Source organism: Leopardus geoffroyi, chromosome B3 (assembly GCF_018350155.1).
Source record: "Leopardus geoffroyi isolate Oge1 chromosome B3, O.geoffroyi_Oge1_pat1.0, whole genome shotgun sequence".
Lineage (NCBI taxonomy): Eukaryota > Metazoa > Chordata > Mammalia > Carnivora > Felidae > Leopardus > Leopardus geoffroyi.
Window position 1 is genome coordinate 59,985,849 of NC_059337.1, and position 25,566 is coordinate 60,011,414.

Here is a 25,566-nt window from a genome sequence, read left to right on the forward strand (position 1 = left end):
GCCCGCGTCAGCCCCCGCTCGTTTTCCACGGGGAGCGCCCACTCCGACTTGGGCAGGGGTGGGGCTCTGAGGGACCGGGTGGAGGGGCGAGTCGATTGCCTTGGCGCCGGAAGAAGCTTCTAGTTAGGATGTTTCCCGGATAAGTACTGTCTGGCAATTCCGCAGCCTGGCCCAAACTGAGGGGAGCCATATTGTCCCTCCCTGCCTCCCAGTTTATAGCGTTGTCTCCATCTGTGCCGCTGTATTATCATTATCTGGTGTGGTTTTTTTCCCCCCTTTTTCTTTTCTTTTCTTTTCTTTTCTTTTCTTTTCTTTTCTTTTCTTTTCTCTTCTTTCCTTCTTTCTTTCTTTCTTTCTTTTCTTTTTTTCTTTCTTTCTTAATTTCTTTTTTTTTTTTTGTCACTGCCTGCCAGGGTCCTAGATTCCATCCTCGGTTTTCTTGTCCTCATTGCCCCAGGCCCTGGGAATGCTCAGGAAGGCTGCGCAGTACTGGAGGGACAGAATGACCTTCCAGCCCAGAGTCCCTGGTGAGTTGTTATTCCGAAGATAGTGGTTGGCTAGTCTCCATCTCTGCTGAGTGCAGGACTCCAGTGCAATGAGCTCAGACTGCAGCAAGGGGGATTCGAGTAAAACCCAGGAAAGACCTTCCCAACGACAAGTAATGTGACACAGTGAGTTGGGTAACCTTGGGAGACAGTGGCATTATTTCCCCCAGGGAATTCCCAAAACAGAAGGGGCAATGTTTGAACCGAAGTAGATGATGACCTGTCCAAAAACAAAAAACAAAAAACCAGGGGATGCGAAAGAGGACTGAAGAGGCTGGCACTGTTTTATGACTGACTAGAACGTTATTGTAAGTATGGTGTGTGCTGTTAAGTCTACTCTCCCCTGTTCTTCAGTGTGTCCCCATCACCTATTCTGTACTCCGGCATCTTCTTTTACCCAAGATTCTGAATCATTCTGTACATGTATGTATCCGATAGAGAACCTGTCTCTATCAGCACTGTTTTGTTGTTGTTGTTGTTGTTGTTGTTGTTGTTGTTGTTGTTGTTGTTTTCTTTTGGTCTCATTTGCCTTACACTTTCAGGATGGTACACGGTAGAAAGGAGCACAGTTCCTGACTCTGTTCCACCTCCTCTCTGGAGACCCTGAGGAGGATTGGACAGGGCCTGCATATTAAGTGCCTCACTGCAGTCCTAGTCCTTATCGTGGAGCATGTGTGATAGTAAAATAGCCAGTCCACTCTGCAGTCAATTTGGATATGGTCCTACCCGAAATTAATGTAATATCATATGTCAGTTATATCTCAATTTAAAAGAATGGACATGGCCCTGAAAATCCTTTTTGTAGCAGAGAAGGAGAAATATCAGATGGTGGTGGTGCCTCACCCTACATGCCACTAAAACAATATTCTGCTACATCTCTGCCCCGCCATTTGCAAATCTGAATCTGGCAAAGCTTGGAGAGATGTGCAGGCCTCCTCTTCTGCAATCAGACAAGAGTGCCACGTGGAGGCAGAAAGCCAGAATAGGCTGTAGGGAGAAGGGGACAGTTTCCATAGCAACTGTAGAGATGAGGCCTTTAACTAGCACAGGGCTTCAGTATAAGGTTCAGCAGCAGTTAACCACACACTCTGCTTTCATCAGGTCTGACAAAGAGGTTAGACAATAGATCTGAATGGTATAGGGAAGGACGACACACTGATCAGATGGTAAGGGCACAAACTCAGGTCTGTGATCTCAGACCGTGCTAGAATTAGGTTTTGTTAATTACAGCTACAATGGCAGACTATGATAATACTACAATTGCACATATAAGCTGGATGAGCATTCAGCGGGCTGTTCTTTAAAAGGCAGAAAATGTCAAAGATTGACTCCCGGTATCTCTTAAAGACCCCACTCTTTCCTGGGTTAACAGTATCCCGAACATTAGGTGATGATCCCAGTATCGTCATCATATTATCAGAAAATATTTTCAAGTATCAAATGGCAGACAGCACAATGTGCAAAATGCTGCATAAAGAAAATTATGGAGTTTAGCATAGGTTCCAGAATTTTAAAACTGAATACAGAAAACACTGATGCATGTATGTGAGGCATGGAAAGCTGATTAAAAATATTAAAGAAATACATACATGATTTGCAAAGTATATAAAAACCTATTTTGTGTTTAGGAAGAGTGTGCCATGGCAGGAAACTAGTAGTAAAAAGATGTCCTTCAAAGAAAGACCTGTCCAAAGGGATTATTGGGCACCTCTGATACACATGATTATGAGGCACATGCAGTAGTGTGTGGTGGTTTAGAGCCCACTGCAGTGTTTCATTTAACTATTGACCACTGGAATGACCACATATGATCTTTTGGGAACTCCTTGTTTCTTCCACACCCCTGTCATGCAGCATTGGCAGATACAGTGCTTACAACCAATGCTTTTCAAACTATTTGTGATGAAGCACCCTTGAATTGTAGAAGAGGTCACTAGGGATTTACCACTGAAGGCAAGGTTAGAGGAGATGCAAAAGGAAGACGCTATTATAGGCTCTTCCCTTGGATGTGCACTTCAGTGGGCACAAGGCAGAAAACAGTATAAATCTCAAATACTATGAAAGGTAACTGTAGCCTTGGCTAAGTGTAAGCCAGTGAAAGGATTCTCAGACCTTTGCCAGTTCATAATATATAGTGATAAATTAGCAAATAGGTAAGTTATGCACATATTTAACAAGGTAGGAGGGGCATCTCTAAATTTTTTCTGGAAATAATTTTATATTTGGCACTTAAATTTGAATTAAATTTAAAATCTTAGTTGTCCTCACAAGAAAAGCAGAATTTTATTAGAATTAATTGTTCTCATCTTGAATTATGTATATATGGGAGAGGAGGGCACCATAAAGTTTTCAATGCTTAGGGATGTCCACAGGAATTAAGCCAGCTCTAATAATTCATAAAAAAAGACAATAACTCCTCCCTTACTTCTGGCCTGATGAATGTCATTAGTTTTTCTGAGGATGTGAACAAATTCATTTTTTAATATTTATTTTATTTCTTTAAAAAAAATTTTTTTTAACATTTATTTATTGTTGAGAGACAGAGAGAGACAGACCATGAGCAGGGGAGGGGCAGAAAGAGAGGGAGACACAGAATCTGAAGCAGGCTCCAGGCTCTGAGCTGTCAGCATAGAGCCTGACGTGGGGCTCGAACTCACCAACTGCAAGATCATGACCCGAGCCAAAGTCAGACGCTTAACCAACTGAGCCATCCAGGTGCCCCAAGTTTATTTTATTTCTTTAAAGTTTATTTATTTTTGAGAGACAGAGAGAGCAGGACAGGGACAGAGAGAGAGGGAGAGAGAGAATCCCAAGCAAGCTCCATGCTATAAGCAAAGAGCCTGATGTGAGGCTTGATACCACAAACCGTGAGATCATGACCTGAGCTGAAACCAAGAGTTGGATGCTTAACCAACTGAGCCACCCAGGCGCCCTAGATCTGAGCTCATTTGGCAGCATTCCAGCTTGTTCTGCTGGATTGCATGGTCTTATCAACTAAAATATCCAAAAGGAACTGCATGCAGCTCAGATTCCCATACTGCCCTCGGTTCTGCCTATAAAGCATTCTTTACACAGAGAGAGTCGTGTTTGATTACAGGATTGCTGTGTCAGAGGTTTATCCTTGGCTTTTGGGGAAAATACTATGATCATAATGCATACTGGCAGCCATAGGGTCACCTCTTAGTATGAACAGCTGGTTTGTCTGCAGAGGCATTGAGTAAAATAATCTCTAAAACAGGTCTAGGTAGGGGAGAAATCTGCATTTGTTGCTATGTCTGGCACACAGAGGAGGCCCACAGTAATTATTTGTTGGATAATTTTCCTAAGTATTTGTTCACATTAAGTAACGGGAAAAGCACAGACACTGGGTTTACCCTCTCCCTGCAGAGCATTGCAAAAGGACAATAAAGACATTTACCCCTTTTCCTTCCTCACTCCCCACATTCTTTTATTTAAGAAAGTAATTCCCAAGGGGTGCCTGGGTGGTTCAGTCAATCATCAGACTCCAGCTCATGTCATGATCTCATGGTTCATGGGTTTGAGCCCCACGTGGGGCTCTGTGCTGACAGCTGGAAGCCTGGAACCTGCTTCAGATTCTGTGTCTCCCCCTCTCTCTGTCTCCTCCCCCATTCCTGCTCTGTCTATCTCAGAAAAAAAAAATAAACATCAAAAAAAATTTTAAAGAAAGTAAGTCCCAAAAGTGAAAAACATTTATAGATACTATTTACCCTTATCCATTCTATTAGCCTGTGAGATGGAAGTTAGTGTTTGGCTGTGGCCTAAGCCTTCTGAGCAAAGCTACCTCTTACTGCAGGGACCTCTAAGGATTTTCTTGTGGTGGTGAAGATGATAGTGGTAAAGGTAGTCTAAATCTAGGTGTGTAAACTTAGTTTTGAGGCCATGCCTTTGTGTGAATCAAATTTTACATCATTTTTTAAAGGTATTTGTAGAATAGAGTTATTTTTCAGGAAGGAATGCTTGGGTTAAAGAAATATTGTTCCCTTTACACTATCACAAAGTCACAAATACCTTTCCCCTTCCTTCTTAGCTCTTTCTTTTTTTTTTTTTTTTTTTAAGTTTATTTTTTTTTTATTTTTGGGACAGAGAGAGACAGAGCATGAACGGGGGAGGGGCAGAGAGAGAGAGAGACACAGAATCGGAAACAGGCTCCAGGCTCTGAGCCATCAGCCTAGAGCCCGACGCGGGGCCCGAACTCACGGACCGTGAGATCGTGACCTGGCTGAAGTCGGACGCTTAACCGACTGTGCCACCCAGGCGCCCCAGCTCTTTCTTTTTTTTTTTTTTTTTTATTTATTTTTTTAAAAAAAATTTTTTTTTTTTTTCAACGTTTATTTATTTTTGGGACAGAGAGAGACAGAGCATGAACGGGGGAGGGGCAGAGAGAGAGGGAGACACAGAATCGGAAACAGGCTCCAGGCTCTGAGCCATCAGCCCAGAGCCTGACGCGGGGCTCGAACCCACGGACCGCGAGATCGTGACCTGGCTGAAGTCGGACGCTTAACCGACTGCGCCACCCAGGCGCCCCTAGCTCTTTCTTTTTTAAAGACAATTTTTAATGTTTATTTATTTTTGAGAGAGAGAAAGAGACAGAATATAAGCGGATGAGGCACAGAATCTGAAGCAGGCTCCAGGCTCAGAGCTGTCAGCACAGAGTCCGAAGCAGGGCTTGAACTCATGAACCATGAGAACATGACCTGAGCTGAAGTCGCACACTTAACAGACCAAACCACCCAGGTGCCCCCTTCTTAATACTTTCCTGAAGATCCTTCATAATATGCCCTAACTTCCCTTTCTAACATTACTTCCTGCGAATACTTTACATTAACCCTTATTCAGTCAATCTGAGCCACTTGCCTTTCCCTCAGTCATTCTTTTTTTTTTTTCTTTCTTTTTTTTTTTTTAGTATATATCTATTTAGAGAGAGAGAGAGTATGAGTGGAGGAAAGGAGCAGAGAGAGAGAGAGAGTCTTAAGCAGGTTCCAATTCAGCATGGAGCCTGACATGGGGCTTGATTCCATGACCCTGGGATCATGACCTGAGCTGAAATCAAGAGCTGGACCCTCAACCATCTGAGCCACCCAGGCACCACTCCCTCAGTCATTCTTATACTTTCTGTTCAGGCTGTCTCTTTTTCCTTAGATGCTTTGTTCACCTTAATTCTCATTTAGGAATTTATTTACTTTACCCTTTTGATTTATTTTGTTTGTGAAATAAGGTTCCATTTCATTCCACAAAGGATTTAAGGATTGTGACCCAACTCAAACACAGCTGCTTCTATGAAACTGACTTCCCCACTTGCCAACTGTACAAGGTACTTATCCTCTCTGTGCTTTAGTTTCCTTTTCTATAAAGTTGTAATAATTGCATCCCACCTTGTAGTGTTATTTTGAAAATTAAATGGGACAATCTCTTAAATATGCTTACAACAATGTCCAGATTTCATTTACTTATTCATTTAATAATATTTATTGAGCACTTACTGTGTGCGAGCACACCCAGTACACAAAGATTCCTGCTTTTGTGGAGCTTACATTCTAGTGGAGGAGACAGATAAATAATAAAGAGGCAACATATAGTATGTGAGAAAGTGGTAAGTGCTGTGGCAAAAAAGAAGATAGGGTAAGGGTGACTGAGAACACTGGTGGGTGCTCTGGTGTTGGGGAAGTAGAGGGGAGGGACAGTAAAGGTTGCTGTTTTATTTTTTATTATTGTAATGTTTATTTTTGAGAGGGGGGAGAGACAGAGTGTGAGTGGGGAGGGGCAGAGAGAGAGGGAGACACAGAATCCAAAGCAAGTTCCAGGCTCTGAGTTATGAGCTCAGAGCTAGACATGGTGCTCAAACTCACAGACCACGAGACCATGACCTGAGCTGAAGTCGGACACTTAACCCAACTGAGCCACCCAGGCACCCCGAAAGGTTGCAGGTTTGAATGGGCTGGTCAGGGTAGGCCTAGAGAGAATATGAGACCTGAGCAGACTTGAAGGAAGTGAGGGAGATAGCCACTTGGGTATCTGGCAGAAGAGTCTCGTAGAAAGAGAGGATGGCCAGTACAGAGTTCCTATGGTAGCTAATGCCTGGTACATCCAAAGACTAGCTGGAGCCCATTGTGGCTGGAGTGGAGGAGTGAGAGAAAGAATAGGAGATGAGATCAGGGAGATACTAGAGACCAGATCACACAGGAGATTGTAGGTATGTTGGAGTTTGGTTTTTATTCTGAGTGAAATGGGGAACATATGCAAGCTTTTGAACAGAGAGGTGATGTGGTTTGATTTAGATTTTTACAGGATCACTTTGGTCACTGTTGAGAATGGATCATGGAGGATATAAGGAGTGAAGGGGGAAGCCAGTCAGGGATCTTGCAGTAATCTGGGTGAGCAATGATGTAATTCAGATTAGACTGATGTCAGTGGAGATAGTGACAATCAGTGGAATTCTAGATACACAGTATTTTAAAGGTAGGGCCAACCTGATTTTCTGTCTGATCAAATGAAGAATGAAAGAGAAAGAGAATGAATAATGACTCCAAAGATAAACCAAAAACTTAAAAAGAAAAAAAGTTACCCACTGGAGGAGAGAAGAAGTAATTGTGAGGCAGCCAGGGATGGGAAGTAGACTTTTAAAAATTTAACTTATTTTGTAAATTTGACTTTGGAATTATATAAATGTTTTACATACGTATAAATCAAAATTAAGTCAAAATGGCTAATCTGACAAATAACTTGAATCAGAGTATATTTTTTAAATCTACAAATGAATAAAAAAAGACAACCCAATTATAAAGTGAACAATTTAAGTGGATTGCCACAAGATGTACAAATGGCTAGTAAGTACAGGAAAAAGCATTCATCATTAGTCTAGAGAAATGCACATTAAAACCACAGTGCACTATCACTTAACATCCACAAAATAGCAAAAATTAAAAGAGCAATAATACCAAATGTTAGCAAGATTGTGGAACAAATAGAACTCTCATTTACTGCTAATACTTGTATAAAATGTTATAATCACTTTCGAAGAGTATTTGTAAGTTTCTTGTAAAATTAAACAAACACCTATCCTGTGACCTAGTGGTTCCACTCCTGGACATTTTCTCAATAAAAACACATATATCCACAAAAAGACTTGTGGGGTCTGTTCATAGAAACTTTATTCATAATAGCCAAAAACTGGAAACAACCCAAATGTCCATCAATAGGAGAATGGATAAACAAATTGTGATATCTTCATGCAATATACTACTGCTCAGTGATAAAAAGAAACTACAAATTTATGTAACATAGATGAAAATAAAAAACATCATGCTGAACAAAAGAAACAAAACATAAAAGAATATTATGTTAGTTGGTTTCCTGGGGAACTAATGCCAACACATAATTAGATGTGCAAAGAGATTTGTTGGGGAAGTATATTGGTTATCAATTTGAAACAAGTTAACCCCAAACTTGAAAGCTTAAAATAGCAAATATTTATATCTTATAGTGTTTTTTTTTTTTAACATTTTTTATTTTGAGAGAGAGTGTGTGTGAGTGGGGAGTGGCAGAGAGAGAGAGGGAGAGAGAAAATCCCAAGCAGACCCCTTGCTGTGTCTGTGGCCCAATGCAGGGCTCAGTCCCATGAACCCCAAGATCATGACCTGAGCCAAAATCAAGAGTGGGATGCTTAACTGACTGAGCCACCCACGCACTCCTATCTCACGTGGTTTTTAAGGATCTGAAACTCGGGGCGCCTGGGTGGCGCAGTCGGTTAAGCGTCCGACTTCAGCCAGGTCACGATCTCCCGGTCCGTGAGTTCGAGCCCCGCGTCAGGCTCTGGGCTGATGGCTCAGAGCCTGGAGCCTGTTTCCGATTCTGTGTCTCCCTCTCTCTCTGCCCCTCCCCCGTTCATGCTCTGTCTCTCTCTGTCCCAAAAATAAATAAACGTTAAAAAAAAAAAAGGATCTGAAACTCAGGAGCAAACGAGTTGAGTTGTTTTGGCTTAGGGTTTCTCATAAGGTTGTAGTCAAGTTGTTGATTGAGTTTACAGTAATCTGAAGGCTTGACTGAGGCTGGATATCTGCTTCCAATGTGGATCACTCACATGGCTATTAGCAGGAAGCCTCAGTTCCTCGCCATGTAGGCCCCTCCATAGGTCTACTTGAGTACCCTCATAACATGGCAGCTGGCTTCTCTCAGAGCATGTGAGCCAAGAGAGAAGAAGGAGGGAGCCACTATGCCTTTTTATGACATAGTGTGGGAGTTACACACCATTATTTCTATCCTATTCTATTTATTAGAAGCACATCACTAAGTCTAGTGACTTCCCTCTCGCAAGGAGGGAAATTAGCTCTACTTTTGAAGGGAGTGTCAATGAATTAGTGGATTTATTTTAAACCACCACAGGGAGGGACTAGGGGAAAGCAAAGAGAGCCTTCAGATCAAGATACAGGTCTGACATCTGTGGAAGGAGAGAAGAAAGGAATAAATCTTTGAATGGAAGAGCTTTGTCCTACAGCATAATTCCAAGAAGGTTTGGTGAGGCTGATGAAAAACCTTTAAGTCAGAGGGGTGGGCAAAATGGGTGAAGGGGGTCAATTGAATGGTGATCGAAGGTAACTAGGCTTATTGTGGTTATCACTTTGTGATGTATACAAATATCAAATTATTCAAATTATACACCTGAAACCAATATACATACCCATTTTACCTTAAAAATTGTGAGCAAATCTATTAGTTTAATGTACCCATTAACCTAAGACCTAATGAGTATTAAAATGGGCCTGAAGAATAGATCCTGGCAGGAAAAAAGTTTTCAATAAATTTTTTATCTTAAAAAAAAGTTTTCAAATCAAAGGCACCTGTTGGAGGCATTGTGTATATCACAGCATTAGGCCTGTTTTTGTAGCCCTGCTGTGTTCTCTCATTGGCTGGGATCAGTCTGTGGAAAGTGTGGCTTTGGTCCAAATGTGGTGATAGATCCAGAGCGGCAGCAGGTAGTGTCATCAGTCAGTTATGCTCCTTGAAACCAGATTTCAGTGGTGCATTTTCATGGTCGCCACCCGTAGTTACTGCATGGATAAGTTTACATGAAATTCCTGAATGCATAAAACTAATCTATAGTGATAGAAAGCAAGTAAGTGGTTGCTTGGGGTTGGGGAGGGTGTGAGAACTGATTGCAAGGGAACTTTGGAGTGGTGAAAATGTTCTCTATGTGATTGTGATGGTGGCTACACATACACACATACACACACACTTGTTGAACTCATCAAATGCTACATTTAAAATAGGCACATTTTATTGTACATAAATTATATATAAAGTTTACTTTAAAAACACAATGAAATACTCCTTTACAATGGAAATACCAAATGTTAGCGAGATGTGCAGCACCTGAAACTCTCATATGTTTGTTAGTGGGCGTATAAAATTATACAGCTATTTTGGAAAACTGTTTGGCAGTTTCTTACAAAGTTAAGCAAATACCTATCCTATGACCCAGCTGTTCCACCCTTAGATATTTTATGCAAGAGAAATGAAAACATATGCTCACAAAATACCTATCTATGAATGTTTATAACTGCTTTATTTATACTGGTCTTAACATAACCCAAATATTCATCATTAGGAGAACTGATAAACAAAATGTGGAACATATATACAATAGAATACTACTGAGCAATAAAAAAAGAATGAACTACTGGTGCATGCAACATGGGTGAATCTCAAAAGTGTTACTGTTGACTAAAAGAAGCTGAATATAAAAGACTACATACTAAATGATACCACTTACATTAATATTGTTGAACAGGAAAAAAAATCTATGATGGTAGAAATTAGAATATGGTTGCCATGAAAAATTCTCTGGAGTGAAGAAAAAAAAATTTTTTTTGCTGTTTATTTGAGAGAGAGAGAGAGAATGAGTGGGGGATGAGCAGAGAGTGAGAGGGAGAGAGAATCCCAAGCAGATTCCTCAAGGAGGCTGATTCTGGTGCGGCTCGAATTCAGTAAACCTTGAGATCAACCAAAAGTCGGACGCTTAACCAACTGAGCCACCAAGACACCCCAAGAAAATGTTTTGTTTCTTGATTGGTATGTAAGTTTCAGAGATGTATACATTTGTCAAAACTCATGACATTATACAACTAAGAGCTGTATACATTTCATTGTATTTAAACGTTATTTAAATTTAAATGTTATTTAAATTTAAGAGCTTAAATACATTTCATTGTATTTAAATGTTATCCTAACAAAAATATAAAAATAGTCACTAAAAATTAAAAAATGAAATAAATTAACCTCTCTGTATTAAATTGGTAGAATTATTTCAAATGACTCTAAAATACAATAATTTAACAGTCTTTTTTCAAAAAAATTTTATTGTAAAATACACATAAAATTTACAATTATAGCCAATTTTAAGCATATGGTTCAGTAATATTAAATACATTTATAATGTGGTGCAACCATCACCATCATCCATCTCTATACTTCTTTTTATCTTGTAAAACAAAAACTCTATACCCATTAAACAATAACTCCCCATTCCTCTTCCCCCCAGATTGTGGCAACCACCATTCTACTTTCTGCCTCTATGATTTTGACTACTCTAAGTAGCTCATATAAGTGGAATCATACAATATTTGTCTTTTTATGGTTGACTTATTTCACTTAACATAATGTCTTCAAGATTTGTCCATGTTGTAGCATAGGTCTTAATTGTACATTTTTAATGAGATGTACCCTAGGGAAAAAGCAACTGCAAAGAAATGTTAAACAGTTTTTGCTAGTCATCTCATTAATAGTAACAGTGGTATTTTTTTCTTTTTTAAAATTTTTTAAATTTAATTTTGTAAAATTTACATCCAAATTAGCGTATAGTGCAACAATGGTTTCAGGAGTAGATTCCTTAATGCCCCTTACCCATTTAGCCCATCCCCCCCACCCCTCCAGTAACCCTCTGTTTGTTCTACATATTTTTGAGTCTCTTCTGTCTTGTCCCCTCCCTGTTTTTATATTATTTTTTTAATTTTTTTTAACGTTTTATTTATTTTTGAGAGAGGGAGAGACAGAGCATGAACAGGGGAGGGTCAGAGAGAGGGAGACACAGAATCTGAAACACGCTCCAGGCTCTGAGCTGTCAGCACAGAGCCCAACGCGGGGCTTGAACTCACGGACCGCGAGATCATGACCTGAGCCGAAGTCGGCCGCCCAACTGACTGAGCCACCCAGGTGCCCCTGTTTTTATATTATTTTTGTTTCCCTTCCCTTATGTTCATCTGTTTTGTCTATTAAAGTCCTCATATGAGTGAAGTCATATGATTTTTGTCTTTCTCTGACTGACTAATTTCACTTAGCATAATACCCTACAGTTCCATCCATGTAGTTGCAAATGGCAAGATTTCATTCTTTTTGATTGCCGAGTAATACTCCGTTGTATTATATACAATAGTGGTATTTTTTGTGTGTGAAATGATTGTATATATACATAGAAAATAGAATAAAGCAAATTATGTTAATGTTGTCAACAACAAAGATGTTGATCATAAGAGAGATACAAATATAAAATCAAGAAACTTGGGTAAAATCCCTGAAATCCTAAACTTAATTGGAAAAAGCAAAAACAATGACCAATCCAATGTTAGCAATAAGCTTTCCAGCCATCCACATTACAGTCTCTAAGTGCCATTTACTACTAAAATGAACCAAGGCTTCTTAGGGAAACCGCTGATTCCAGATCTGGGGCAGGAAATGAACAGGATGAACCTGGAACATCTTATTATAACAGAAAGGAAGGAAGCTATCAAAGACCCCTGCAATCATGTCAAAAGGACTCTGGAGCTAATCTGAAGGAAGTGATGTCCAACAGTCCTAAGATCTAACAATATGCATTTCAAAGTGAACAATAATTGCAGTTGATTGAATACACCAGGTGTTAAAAATCCATGAGTTCATAGTGATACTAAAAACAAAAATTTCCTTGGTCATTTTTGGAGTATGCTAAAGAGCCTTATCATTTGGACAAATATTCTCTATTATATGGAGAACCTTAAATCATTGTTTTGAAAACTAGCAAGTCAAAAGAAAGAATCAAGGATTAATTCTGCCTTTCCTTAGGTAATCAAATATTTGATGAAGAAAAAGTTCTTATTTATGAAAGAATTCCAGCTAATAAATGAATACAGTATGTTAAAATTAGAATATCACTATTTTGGGGTTCCTGGGTGGCTCAGTTGGTTAAGCATCTGACCTCGGCTCAGGTCATGATCTCATGGTCCGTAGTTCAAGCCCCATGTTGGGCTCTGTGCTGACAGCTCAGAGCCTGGAGCCTGCTTCAGATTCTGTGTCTCCCTCTCTCTGCCCCTCCCCTATTCGTGCTCTGTCTCTGTCTCAAAAATAAATAAACATTAAAAAAAAAATTATAGAATATCACTATTTTGCAGCTCTTAGTGAAATAATGCAGCTAGGTAATGATTACCAATGACTACTAAACTATCAAGTAAAAAGATAGTAACATTTGGACCTATTTATCAATTGTAACAAAACAAAAATACATTCAACCAGATGTTATATGTCTCCTGATAAGATGCAATAGGAAGTAAATGATATCACTTATGAAGTATTCTTGCCAAAAAGAAAAAACGAAGCATAAATCATAACAAATATATCTAATTGCCCATTTATAGAAAATAAGAAGGGACAAATATGTCAGATGATACCGCAGGGATGCAATAAAAAAAAATCCACACAGTTCTGGAAATTTTATAGAACAAATGACCTAGTTTCATCAACAAATTTATAAATTGCAGGAAATAAAAATGAAAGAGAACTTACAGATTAAAAGATAGCTAAGAAAAGAATCATCCAAAGGCAGTGTGTAAACCATGTTTTGGAATTGTAAAAAAAAAAAAAAAAAAGAGAGGGGGACAATTGAGAAATTTGAACACTACATATTTGATTGCATTAAGAAATTGCTGTCAATTTTCTTTGTATGTGTTGATTTTTTTTATTTTTTAAACTTTTAAAAAATGTTTTATTTTTTTTTTTTTGAGAGAGAGCATGGGGGAGGGGCAGAGAGAGAGGGAGACAAAGGATTGGAAGCAGGCTCCGCACTGTCAGTGCAGAGCCCCATGTGGGGCTTGAGCCCACAAACCGAACCATGAAATCATGACCTGAGCTGAAGGCAGACACTTAACTGACTAAGCCACCCAGATGCCCCTGTATGTGTTGATGTTTTCAAAAGATTCTCTATATTTCAGACACAAATACAAGTATTTATGGGTGAAATTATATGATGTCTGGGATTTGCTTAGAAATAATCAGTTGGGAAAGGAGTGGGAATATCAATGGAACAAGTTTGAATATTTGTTGATAATTGTTGAAGTTTACTGATAAGTACATGGGTTATTTTTTTTTTTTCCTTTTCCACTAAAATAAGAAAAGAGTGTCTCCAAGCTTTTTGTTATAATCAACAGGAAGGATGAAGTTTTCATCACCTGAGATGGGGAAGGCTGCAAGTGGAGCAGGTTTTGCAGAAAAGATGAGTTAAATTTTAAGCATATTGAATTTGAGGTGTCAGTTGAACATCCAAACAGAGATACTGAATAGGCAGTTAGATACACAAGTTTTGGATTTGGAACAGAGGTCTGGGCTGGAGATATAAAGTTGGGAGTCATTAACATATAGATGACATTTATAGCAATGAGGCCCGATGAGATTAAAAAAAAAAAAGAGCAAGAGTAAACATAGTAAGTGGTCATTAATATTCATTACATTTATTATTTTTAAAAAAAATTTAGGGGTGCCTGGGTGGCTCAGTTGGTTAAGCATCCGACTTCAGCTCAGGTCATGATCTCACGGTTTGCAAGTTTGAGCCCCACTTCAGGCTCTGTGCTGATAACTCAGAGCCTGGAGCCTGCTTCAGATTCTGTGTCTCCCTCTCTCTCTGTGCTTCCCCCACTCGCGCTCTGTCTCTCTCAAAAATAAATAAACATTTAAAAAATGTTTTTTAAATTTTATTTTAGGGAGAGAGAGAGAGAAAGCATGCACGTGAGTGGGGTAGGGGGCAGAGGGAGAGAGAGAGAGAACCTTAAGCAGGCTCCATGTTCAGTGCAGAGCCCAACATGGGGCTTGCTTCCAGATCCTGGAATCATGACCTGAGCCAAAATCAAGAGTTGACGCTCAACTCGTTGAGCTACCCAGGTAGCCAAATAAATATTTATTATAAACATGATTAAAATTATTTCTTTTGACTTCTTTCTCCTCTGAACTCCTACAGCACTTTTATTGTATCTTGTATTATAGTTATTTGTATACATGCCTTATCCTCTTTAAAAATTATAAGTTCCCTGAGTGTGGGAACTATATCTTAATCATCTTTATACATTGCTTTCCTTCCACTACTACCATGGAGCCAGAATGGTGTCTTTCACATAAGTGAATTGAAATTAATAAATGAACTAGTATTTCTGAGAAATTTCTGGTCAGGGCTATGGATATTCTGGCTTCAGGTTCATGAGACTCCCTATGTTGATGGTCTTATATTTGAGCAGGGCCAAAGTGTGTTACTGTAGTTCTTGCTAACTAGTTAGCACACTGACTCTGTATTGCCTAGTTCAGCCTTTATTTTTTATTTTTTTTATTTTTTTGCAATAACAATGATAAGAGCCAGCGTTTATTGGCCACTTGCTGTATACATCAGGCCCTGGTCTAAGAGCTTTGATCTGTTTTGTTCTTCACAACCCTGTGTGCAAGGTCCTTCTCTGCATTTCATAAAATCTGAGACTCAGAGAGATGATGTCCGAAGAAAGAAAAGAGCTGAAAATTATAGTCGAGAGGTCCCTTGATACTTGTGGAGGGTGCCTACTAAAAGACGTTTTCAAATCCCCATATTTGAGAATGCAACCAACAGCTTGTAAAGTCCCCAGCAATGTGCAATTGTGAAACAAAACTGAAACATTAGTGATCATGGAATAAGTCTGACACAGAAGGATTACCTCTTCATGAGACCTTTTCTCTTCACCTTCATGCCTGTCAGCAGCTCTGGCAGGTGAGACTGTTTTCCGGAAAGAAACAAAGTTTTGTTCACTCTACCAGGTGCCTGGGTGTGTGGACAGAGCAGAGGACCCCAGAGCTTCTCCCTGGTGACTCCCTATGCCCCCACTCCTGGAGCCTGGGGGAGTCGGTTCTAGAAGTCCTCAGAAGAGCCATTCTCCACGTGTAACGAAGGAGCTTCTTAGCTCAGGAGTTAAGTCTGGAGCAAAGAGCATCAAACCAGCCATGAGTGGCCTGAGGAGTGACTAGCCTATTTCTTGAATAGGTGGTCTTCACACAGAATAATAGACCAGCCTTTAGGATCCAACCCTATCTAAGATAGCACAGAGAAATAAACCCATGATTATATGGTCAATTAATGTTTGATAAAAGAGGCAAGAATATGCAATGGGAAAAATTCTCCACAACAAATGGTGTAGGGAAAACTGGAAGGCTACATGCAAAAAAAAAAAAAAAAAAAAAAAAAAAAAAAAAATTGCCATTTTCTGACACCATACACAAAAATAAACTCAAAATAGATTAAGGACCTAAATGTGAGACCTGAAACCATGAAAATCCTAGAAGAGAACACAGGCAGTAATGTCTCTGACATTGACTGTAGCAACAGTTTTCTAGATATATCTTCTGAGGCAAGGGAAACAAAAGCAAAAATAAACTATTGGGACTATATTAAAATAAAAAGCTTTTTCACAACAAAGAAACCATCAACAAAACAAAAAGACAACCTACTGAATAGAAGATATTTGCAAATGACCTATCCAATAAAAGGTTAATATCCAGAATATATAAATGATACAGTTCAACACCAAAAAAACCCAAATAATCCAATTTAAAAATGGGCAGAAGACATGAACAGATATTTCTATAAAGAAGGCATACAGTTGGCCAACAGACACATGCAAATGCTCAACATCACTCATCATCAGGAAAATGCAAATCAAAACCACAATGAGATATCACCTTATACCCGTCAAGATAGCTAAAATATGGGGCGTCTGGGTGGTTCAGTTGGTTAAGTATCAGACTTCAGCTCAGGTCATGATCTCACCGCTCGTGGGTTTGAGCACCACATCGGGCCCTGTGATTACAGCTCAGAGCCTGGAGCTTGCTTCAGATTCTGTGTCTCCCTCTCTCTCTGCCCCTCTCCTGCTTACACTCTGTCTCTTTCTCTCAAAAATAAATAAACGTTAAAAAACAAAAGATGGCTAAAATAAAAAAACACAAGAAACAACAAGTGTTGATGAGGAAGTAGACAAAAAGGAACCCTCATGCAGTGTTGGTGGGAATGCAAACTGGTGCAGCCACTGTAGAAAACAATATGGAGTTTTCTTAAAAAACTAAAAATAGAATTACCATATGATCCAGTAATTCCACTACTAGGAATTTACCTAAAGAATATGAAACACTAATTTGAAAAGATATATGCACACCTATGTTTATTGCAACATTATTTGCAATAGCCAAATTATGGGAGCACCCAAGTGTCCATCAATAGATGAATGGATAAAGAAGAAGTGGTATGGGGCGCCTGGGTGGCTCAGTGGGTTAAGCGTCCAACTTCAGCTCAGGTAATGATCTCACGGGTGGTGAGTTCAAGCCCCATGTTGGGCTCTGTGCTGACAGCTCAGAGCCTGGAGCCTGCTTTGGATTCTGTGTCTCTCCCTCCCTCTACTTTCCCCTGCTTGCACTCTGTCTCTCTCTATATATCTCAAAAATAAATAAACATTAAAAAAATTAAAAAAAAAAGATGTGGCATATATACCCAATGGAATATTACTCAGCCATAAAAACAAATGAAATCTTGCCATTTGCAACAACATAGATCGAGCTAGAGAGTTTAATGCTAAGTGAAATAAGTCAGAAAAGAACAAATACCATATGAATTTCACTCATGTAGAATTTAAGAGTCAAAAGAACAAACTAAAAAAGAGAGAAACCTCAAAAACAGATTCTTAGCTATAGAGAACAAACTGAGGTTTACCAGAAGAGAGGTAGATGGGGGGATGGGTGAAATAGGTGAAGGGGATTAAGAGTACACTTATCTTGATGAGCACTGAGTAATGCATAGAATTGTTGAATCACTGTATTGTACACTTGAAACTATTATAACATTGTATGTTAACCATACTAGAATTAAAATAGTTTTAAAAAATACAGAGGAGAGATGACTAAAGTGACCTAGAGGGGAATGAAGGAGAATATGAATATGACATAGTAATATGGGGAGTACAATATAAAATTGGCGCTGTGTACATGATTTTATGTATACACACACTTACCTCAGAGGATGAGTAAACATTTCATGGTTTAGCCACATGCATGAGTAGGAACCAGCATGGTGTCCTTTCCCACTGAAGTGTTTTATTTTCTTCTTATATTTCTCAGGCCCAGAACATTCTCCCCATTGGGACTTAAGAGTTCAGGAATAACTGTTTTTGTTTTTTTTTAATGTTTATTTATTTTGAGGAAGAGAATGTAGCATGTGCATGCGAGGTGGGGAGGGGTAGAGAAAGAGGGAGAGAATCCCAAACAGGTTCCACACTCAGCACGGAGCCCTATGCGGGGGCTCAATTCCACAACCATGGGATTAAGACCTGAGCCAAAATCAAGAGTCGGATGCTCAACCGATTGAGCCAGGCACCCCTGTTTTTGTGTTAATCTACAAGATGACTTTTCTCATCTTCTACCATCCTGGTTCTGATTTCTGGCCTTTCTGTTTCCAAAGGCTCTAAGAATATTCCTTTTCTTACTTTCATCCCATTCCTATGTTAGGTGCAGTAAACTTTTCTTGTAGTTTTGCTTAATGTCACCCCTGCTCAGCTCCAATCTCAGATAATTTGGTACCACTCTCTTTATCCTACCTTTCTTTTCTTTCTTTCTTTCTTTCTTTCTTTCTCTTTCAACTACAAGATCAGGAAGATAACATTGATTCAATACTATTATATAATCTACATACCTTATTCAGATATCATCAGTGCTAATATTAGAGTTCTTTGTAGCAGAAGGAAAACCGAGTTCTTGTCTGGGGTTCAGTTCCGGATTACATGTTGCATTTGATGGTCTTGGGTCTTATCTCCTAGGTCTGCTCAAATCTGAATCAGTTCCTCAGTCTTTCTTTGTCATTGTTGATCTTGGCATGTTTTTCTCTTCTTCTCTCTCTCTCTTTGTTTCCAATGTCTCCCTCTGAAGAATATTGGCTAGTTATTTGTACAGCATCCGTCAATTTAGGTTTATGTGATGTCTCCTCATAGTCAGATTCAGGTAATAAATTTTTGGCAGGAATACAATTAAAGTGATGTTATTTCCTTCTCGGTGCATCATATCAAGTGACACATGATGGTATTTTGTCCCATTACTAGTGATGTTAACTGGAATCATTTGGTTACGTTGGTGAACATGAATTTTTTTTCACTGCAAATGTACTACTTTCTGTTTGTAATAATTTAATACATTTTAGGGAGATACTTTGAGACTTTGTAAGTACCCTCTTTTCCACCACATTACTAGTTTTGGCATCAGTGACATTTATTTATTTTAAATCACCTTTTTTTAAAAAAGTTTATTTATTTTGGGAGAGTGAGAGAGAGAGAGGAGAGAGTGAATGCCAAGCGGGGCTTAGTCTCAGGAACTATGAGATCATTACCTGAGCCAAAACCAAGAGTTGGACGCTTAACCAACTGAGCCACTCAGGTGCCCCTATTTTAAATCATCTTTATTATGAAATGTAACCCACATAAAAATGAATAAAATATAAATGTGCAAAGGTATGAATTATACATAGTATACCTGTTAATGCTCCTGGTAATAAAATTAAAACATTTCCAATCACCACCCTTGCCTCTTAAAGAATTAAAACCCCTTAAAAAAAAAAGAATTAAAACCTCTTTAGCTCCTCTAAAATTAACCACTAGTTCTGACTTTTATTGTTAATCATATAGTTTCTTTATTATTATTATTATTATTATTATTATCATTATTATTATTTATGACTTAGGTGTGTATCTTTAAATACTGAAATTTAGTTTTGTCTCATTCAAAAACTTTTTAAATTGTAGTACAACACATATAACATAAACTTTACCAATTTAAACATGTTTAAGTGTACAGTGCAGTTGCATTAAGTACATTCACATTCTGCAACCATCACTACCATCCATCTCCAGAACTTTTTCATCTTCCCAAACTACAACTCTGTACCCCTTAAACAGTAACTTCCCTTTTCCTCCCTCCCCCCCGCCATTCTCCTTTATGTCTCTATGAATTTGCCTATTCTATGTACATAATATAAATGGAATCATACAATATTTGTCCATTTGTGTCTGGCTTATTTTACTTAGCATAATGTTTTCAAGTTCCATCCATGTTGTAGCATGTTGATACCACTCTTAATTCTTAATTCTCGTCCTGTAGTACTGGATTCCAGGAAGTTATGGATTGGAAAGAAAGCTGAGAGGGAGGAAAGCCAGGAACTCTGGAGTCACAGAATGAGAATTTTAAGGAGGATGGAATCAGGAACACCATCATATACTATAAAAGTCAAAGCTAATGAGGTGATTTGACAGGAAATTTTCAGAATTGGTTATTAACAAAGATTTTTAGAGTAACTGCTTTGTGCCTGGAATTGTGCTAGGCACCAGGTTTATGGAGGTTGGAGCCAGATTGCAAAGGATTATAGAGTTACTGGTGTGTGTGGAGAAAATGGAATTTGGAGGGGAAGGAAACAGAAAGTCCAAGAGCTTGATAGGAGAGTAAAATGGAGGAAAGATGCTACCAGGATATGGAGATTTGAGTACTGCTAGAAAAAGAGGAATAAACCAAAGAGAGGATGGTAGTCTCCATCAGTATTCATATGGGCAAAGATTCCGTCCAACACCCACCTCCTCCATACCATAACGTTTCGTTTCTATTTCCAGGTAAGTGGCAAGTGGCTCCTGGTGGAGTTGAACCCCAGCCTTTTTTTGTTTGTTTGTTTGTTTTTGTTTTCTGAGTTCAATTGTTTAGGTTAGACGTTTGAAAAGGTGGGAGGGAGAAAACTGCAGCTAATACTACTGTCACAATTATGCTTGGTATTGTCTGTTTGAGGAAGACTCAAGCTGATAAGGCCTATTGCTGATTGGCTGGCTAGAAAATGCCGCTAGATGTAAGGGGCAGTGTGCTCTGCTAATGTGCTTCCAAGGTTTCATAGATACTTGGGTGTGGCAAAATTGGGGCTCTGGAGAGATTAGAAAAGTGGGTTACAATGAACGAGGATGAGAAACAAAATATGATTTATACAGGGGCACCTGGCTGGCTCTGTTGGTAGAGCATGTGACTCTTGATCATGAGTTCGAGCCCCATGTTGGGTGGAGAGATTACTTAACAGTAAAATATTTTTTAAAAATGTGATATATGCATACAGTGGACTATTATTCAGCCTTAAAAAGGAAGGAAATTCTGACACATGCTTTTAAGATTACAACATGGATGAATCTCAAGGACGTTATGCTAAAGGAACTAAGCCAGACACAAAAGGACAAATATTGTATGGTTCCATTTATATGAGGTACCTACAGTTGTTAAATTCATGGGGACAGAAAGTAGCGTGGTGGTTGCCTGGGGCTGGAGGGAAGGAGGAATGGGGAGTAAGTGCTTAATGGGTACAGAGTTTTAGTTTGGGAAGATGAAAAAATTCTGGAGATGGATGGTGGTAATGGTTGCATAACCATGAATGCTCTTATTTCCATTGCACTGTACACTTAAAAATGGTTAAAACAATAAATGTTATGTTATATGTATTTTAACATTACAAAAAAAAAACTGAGTAGGAGTAATGTGGCAAAATGTTAACAATGTGTGAATCTAGGTGAAATGGTTTATGAAAGAGATCATTATACTATTTTTTAATTATACTATTTTTGCAACTTTTCTGTTGCTCTGAAATTTTTTTCAAAATAAAAAGTTTACTTAAAATTAACAGGAGGAAGTTCTGTAGAGATAAGATACAGACCAGTGGGATTGCTTCCACTACAGGCGTTGCAGGTACCAGGTCTATCAGCCTATTGTTAGGAAGATAATATAGTATCATAGGCAATTTTTGAGTACCTTAAGCAATTTGCTTTCACATTTTAATTATATCATCACCTCTTTGTTGACTTAACTTCTACATAAGGATGTGGAGTTGACAACTTTTCAATTTCTCCTCTGTTTTCTTCATATTATTTTAATTTATTCTTATGAATTCCTAGAACACTAGGGATTGTGTTTAAATTCTGACCCTCTCCCTTGCTAGCTCTAACACATTACACAAATTATCTCATCTCTAAACCTTAGTGCCCTCATCTGTAACCCTCAGAGAGTTATGAGGCTTTTAGGTGAGGTAATGAATGTAAAACAGACCACAATGCCTGCCATATAGTGAAAATATGATACATGTTATTAATTATATCATTGGTATATGACTGGACATGATTGTATAGGTCCAGGTACAACAGAAGGCATCTTAGGGGTTGAAATCAATTATATATAAATATAAGTCAGAATGTAATACTTGAGTATTGCTGCTTAAAAGGGGTATGTAATAATTTTTCATTAAATTCAGTACTTGTCGTATCATCAGTAAGGTTCTCTGCCACTGAACTCCCAAACTGAGTTTCCAGACGAAAATAATGAAGCAAATTTAAAGGTTGGTAAATAGTGTCTGTGTGGTAGATTTAAGCCACCTGGGGTTCTTTTGCTTCGAGAAGTCTGTGAGAAGACCTCAGAAAAAGACTAACAAATTAGATTTATAACACTTCTATTTATTGTTTCATTGGTTGAAATATATTATGGAATTATTGGACCAGGTGAAATGATTCCAGCCATACAAAAATTTATCCAGGTTTTAAAATGAATTGTCAATTAAAGGCAATATGAGAGGAAATGGCTTTAAACTCTAGAACAAAGGATTTAGGTTAGATGATTGGAATAAAAATTTCTGACAATGAGGTTTATTAAATTTTAAAGTGAGTTAACATAAAGTCTGATAGGATTTTCTTGTCTTTAGAGGTAGATTAGATTTCTCTCTACTGAGGTGGCTTAGCTAAAGATGTACATGCAGGTGGGTAGCGGTGCTGATGTCCTTTGCAGCCTAGGAGTCAACAAAGGCCTTTTGCTCATCTAACCACAATCAGTCAGTCTCAGTGGGTAACCATCCTGCCTGCATTTTCTAATCTTTCTGGGTAATGTAATGATTAATTTAATTGTTATACTGCTTAACAAGGAATTCACCGTTTTTCTTCACAGTTTTATTTGGTAATGGGAATGGCTCAGTCTTATTTACTTATCTATTTAGTTTTAGTCATGTTTATTGAGGTTCAATTTACCCTTTTTGGCGTAGAGTTTTGTGAGTTTTAACAAACACATGCAATTTGCTTTTCAAATAATCAAGAAGGCCTATTTATTTATGTCTTACTTGGGGAGGGGAAATGCAATAGCAGGACAGAAAAGAGCAAAAGTGTAGTGACTTTTGGGGTATTTTTATGGGAATTGAGATCAAGATTTGCCCACAATAGGAACTGGTTGTTTGAGCCCTCACAAATGGAGCAGATGAATTTACTTTGTCTACCTAGTGTTTTTAATATCGACCTGCCCTGGTGCTTTCAGGATTAAATTTATTTGGTCACTGGTCTTCTGCAGCATTAGGAGTGGAGGAAAGGAGGAATCAATTATAAATGATTTCAAGATAAAGAAGTGGGATGTGTCTCTGTGTGTGCTATTCTATTTTTGTTCCACTATTAAAACATTCCAGGGACCCTAATTGTATTCTAGTTACAGCAACAACAGATTCTAGGTTTTTCAGGACAGTTTTATTTCAAAGGTTCTGTCCTTTTGTTTCCATAAGTAGCATATATTCACATGATATGCTTTGATTTTTGTTTGAAAAAATGTGATCACTGTAATTTATAAAAGCAGGGAGAAGACTGGTTTATAGGAAGCTCCACTTTCTCTTAGTTTATATAAGGTACTAAATTGGGCATTTAGAATATTGGAAAATCATGATTGGGCTATACCTAAGTCATTCTGAACCTGGGGTAGAGACAGAAAACTACCTCCTACTGAATGCTAGCTGTGTATGTGCTTGGCGGTGTGCTAGGTACTTTCCCCACTGACAGCTGCTTTAGCTAGAATTCCATTCTAGATCCAACCACCACTTAAATAAAACAAAGCATATATTCCTTATGGTGTCTAGTTCATTAAAACAAGTCCCAGCTGCCACACCTTCTATAAGACCATGGCACCATAATTAGGATAATAGACTCTCAAGGCTTGGGAGGGATTTTTAAGGTCATGTAGTTAAAGGGGCGGCAGCTGTTCTCTTCTCCACGGAGTCTGAGAATCACCCTGCTTAATTCAATGGGAAGTGCAAAAAAATGTCTGGGGCTATAGTCTCCTTAGGTTTCAATCTCATAAAAGAGAGGGCAATGATAAGCGAATGTGAAGCTTGACCTACGTTCCAGACTGCAGAGGGCAATGGGAAAAAATATGCTTTATTGGGGACCTCAGACAATGTAAAGAAAAAAAAAAAAAAAAAAACCCAAACCAAACCTAAACTGTCAGAGGCATAATGTGAGGCCCTCGAACTCAGAGGCCCACGAAAGGGATTCTAAGTGACACAGGTAAAACCCCAAGCATCCTGTCTGTCTTCAGTTTCACCAGCTCTGAAGTACTAGCCATCCTGGATCCTCGTCTTTGCCCTTTTATTAGAAATTGGGGAACCCTCTGCTTTTCTACGGAAGAAGGTAAGAGAAGGGGCCTCAAAGTGCATGAACGATAGAAAAGAAGTCTCTTCTCTTATATCTGAGTAGTGGTACACACAATTGTCCTGGAGGCAGGGGAATATATTTCACGCCCTCTCAAGGTCCCTTCGGTTCAAGGATACTGTCATTCTCTGGCTGTACTAGGGGGAGGGCCTGCAACGTCCATGCTACCATGGAAACACGCCGCGGTGTTCCTTTTTCTTACGTGGGGCGGGGCACTCTGCCTCAACCTCGAATCATCCACAGGGCTTATTGAGTGGCGGGCAGCAGCAGCGAATGGGCGAGCCGGTACTGCGTGACGCGACGGGAAAAGGGGGAGTTCGCGGCCGGTGGCGGCGGTGGCTACAGCGGCGACCTGGGGATCGAGCTGGAGGGAGCTGGGGAGTGTGCAGAGACCTCTAGCTCGAGCGCGAGTGATCTCCCGCCGGGATGCCTGGTACCGTTTGCAGAAAGTGGGGGCGCAGTGAGCTCTGAAGGCTTGGGTTTCGGGTCTGAAGGGATGGCTGACCGGAGGGGGCGGGGTGGCAAGCATGGCGGCGGTGACGGGGAAAGGGTTGGAGGGCCCTGAGGAGGGGGTGGGGAAGCAGTAGCTAAGAAGGCTGGGTGGTCTTGAGTAAACGTGAAGGGCTGTGAGTGTTCTGGCGAACAGAGATTACAAAGCAGCCTTTTGGGGGGCGGTAGAGGCGCCAGAAAGACGTAGGGAGAGTTGTGGGGGATGGAAAAAGAGGCGGGGAGAGAAGAGGTTAGGAAGGAGGGGAAAGGGTGTCTACGGGAAGGTGATGGAAAAGAAGAGGAAGAGAAGGATTGGCAGACTGATAGTAAATAACGAGGAAATAAGGCCTTGGGAGGTTTGATAGGAAAGTGTTTGCAGCGATTATAAATATAATCTAATTGGAGTCCTAGACTGGTCCCTTTTCCTAGTTCTTGCACCTCCGCCCCATTATTTAAGCTCAGACTGCGAGAGGAAAGCTAGTAGGTCACACAGAACTGATCTTTTGTTATTCCATACCAGGGGAGCAGATGGACCCTACTGGAAGTCAGTTGGATTCAGATTTCTCTCAGCAAGACACTCCTTGCCTGATAATTGAAGATTCTCAGCCTGAAAGCCAGGTTCTAGAAGATGATTCTGGTTCTCGCTTTAGTCTGCTATCTCGACACCTTCCTAATCTACAGACACACAAAGAGAACCCTGTGTTGGT

General features: G+C 39.3%; 1 protein-coding gene across 9 annotated transcripts in view; it reads left to right on the forward strand.

Annotated features, from left to right (window-relative positions):
• TP53BP1 (tumor protein p53 binding protein 1) overlaps nt 1-25,566 on the forward strand; it is a 94,859-nt gene that overhangs the window by 955 nt on the left and 68,338 nt on the right. For 2 of the 9 annotated variants that reach the window (XM_045447970.1, XM_045447968.1), the window contains exons 2-3: nt 24,614-24,803; nt 25,380-25,564. In XM_045447970.1, coding sequence (XP_045303926.1) covers nt 24,797-24,803; nt 25,380-25,564 — 192 coding nt within the window. In that variant the 5' untranslated portion in view covers nt 24,614-24,796. Of the gene's footprint in view, nt 1-391; nt 854-24,613; nt 24,804-25,379; nt 25,565-25,566 lie in introns of those variants that run through there. The other 7 variants (XM_045447973.1, XR_006704073.1, XR_006704072.1 and 4 more) reach the window with 7 other exon arrangements.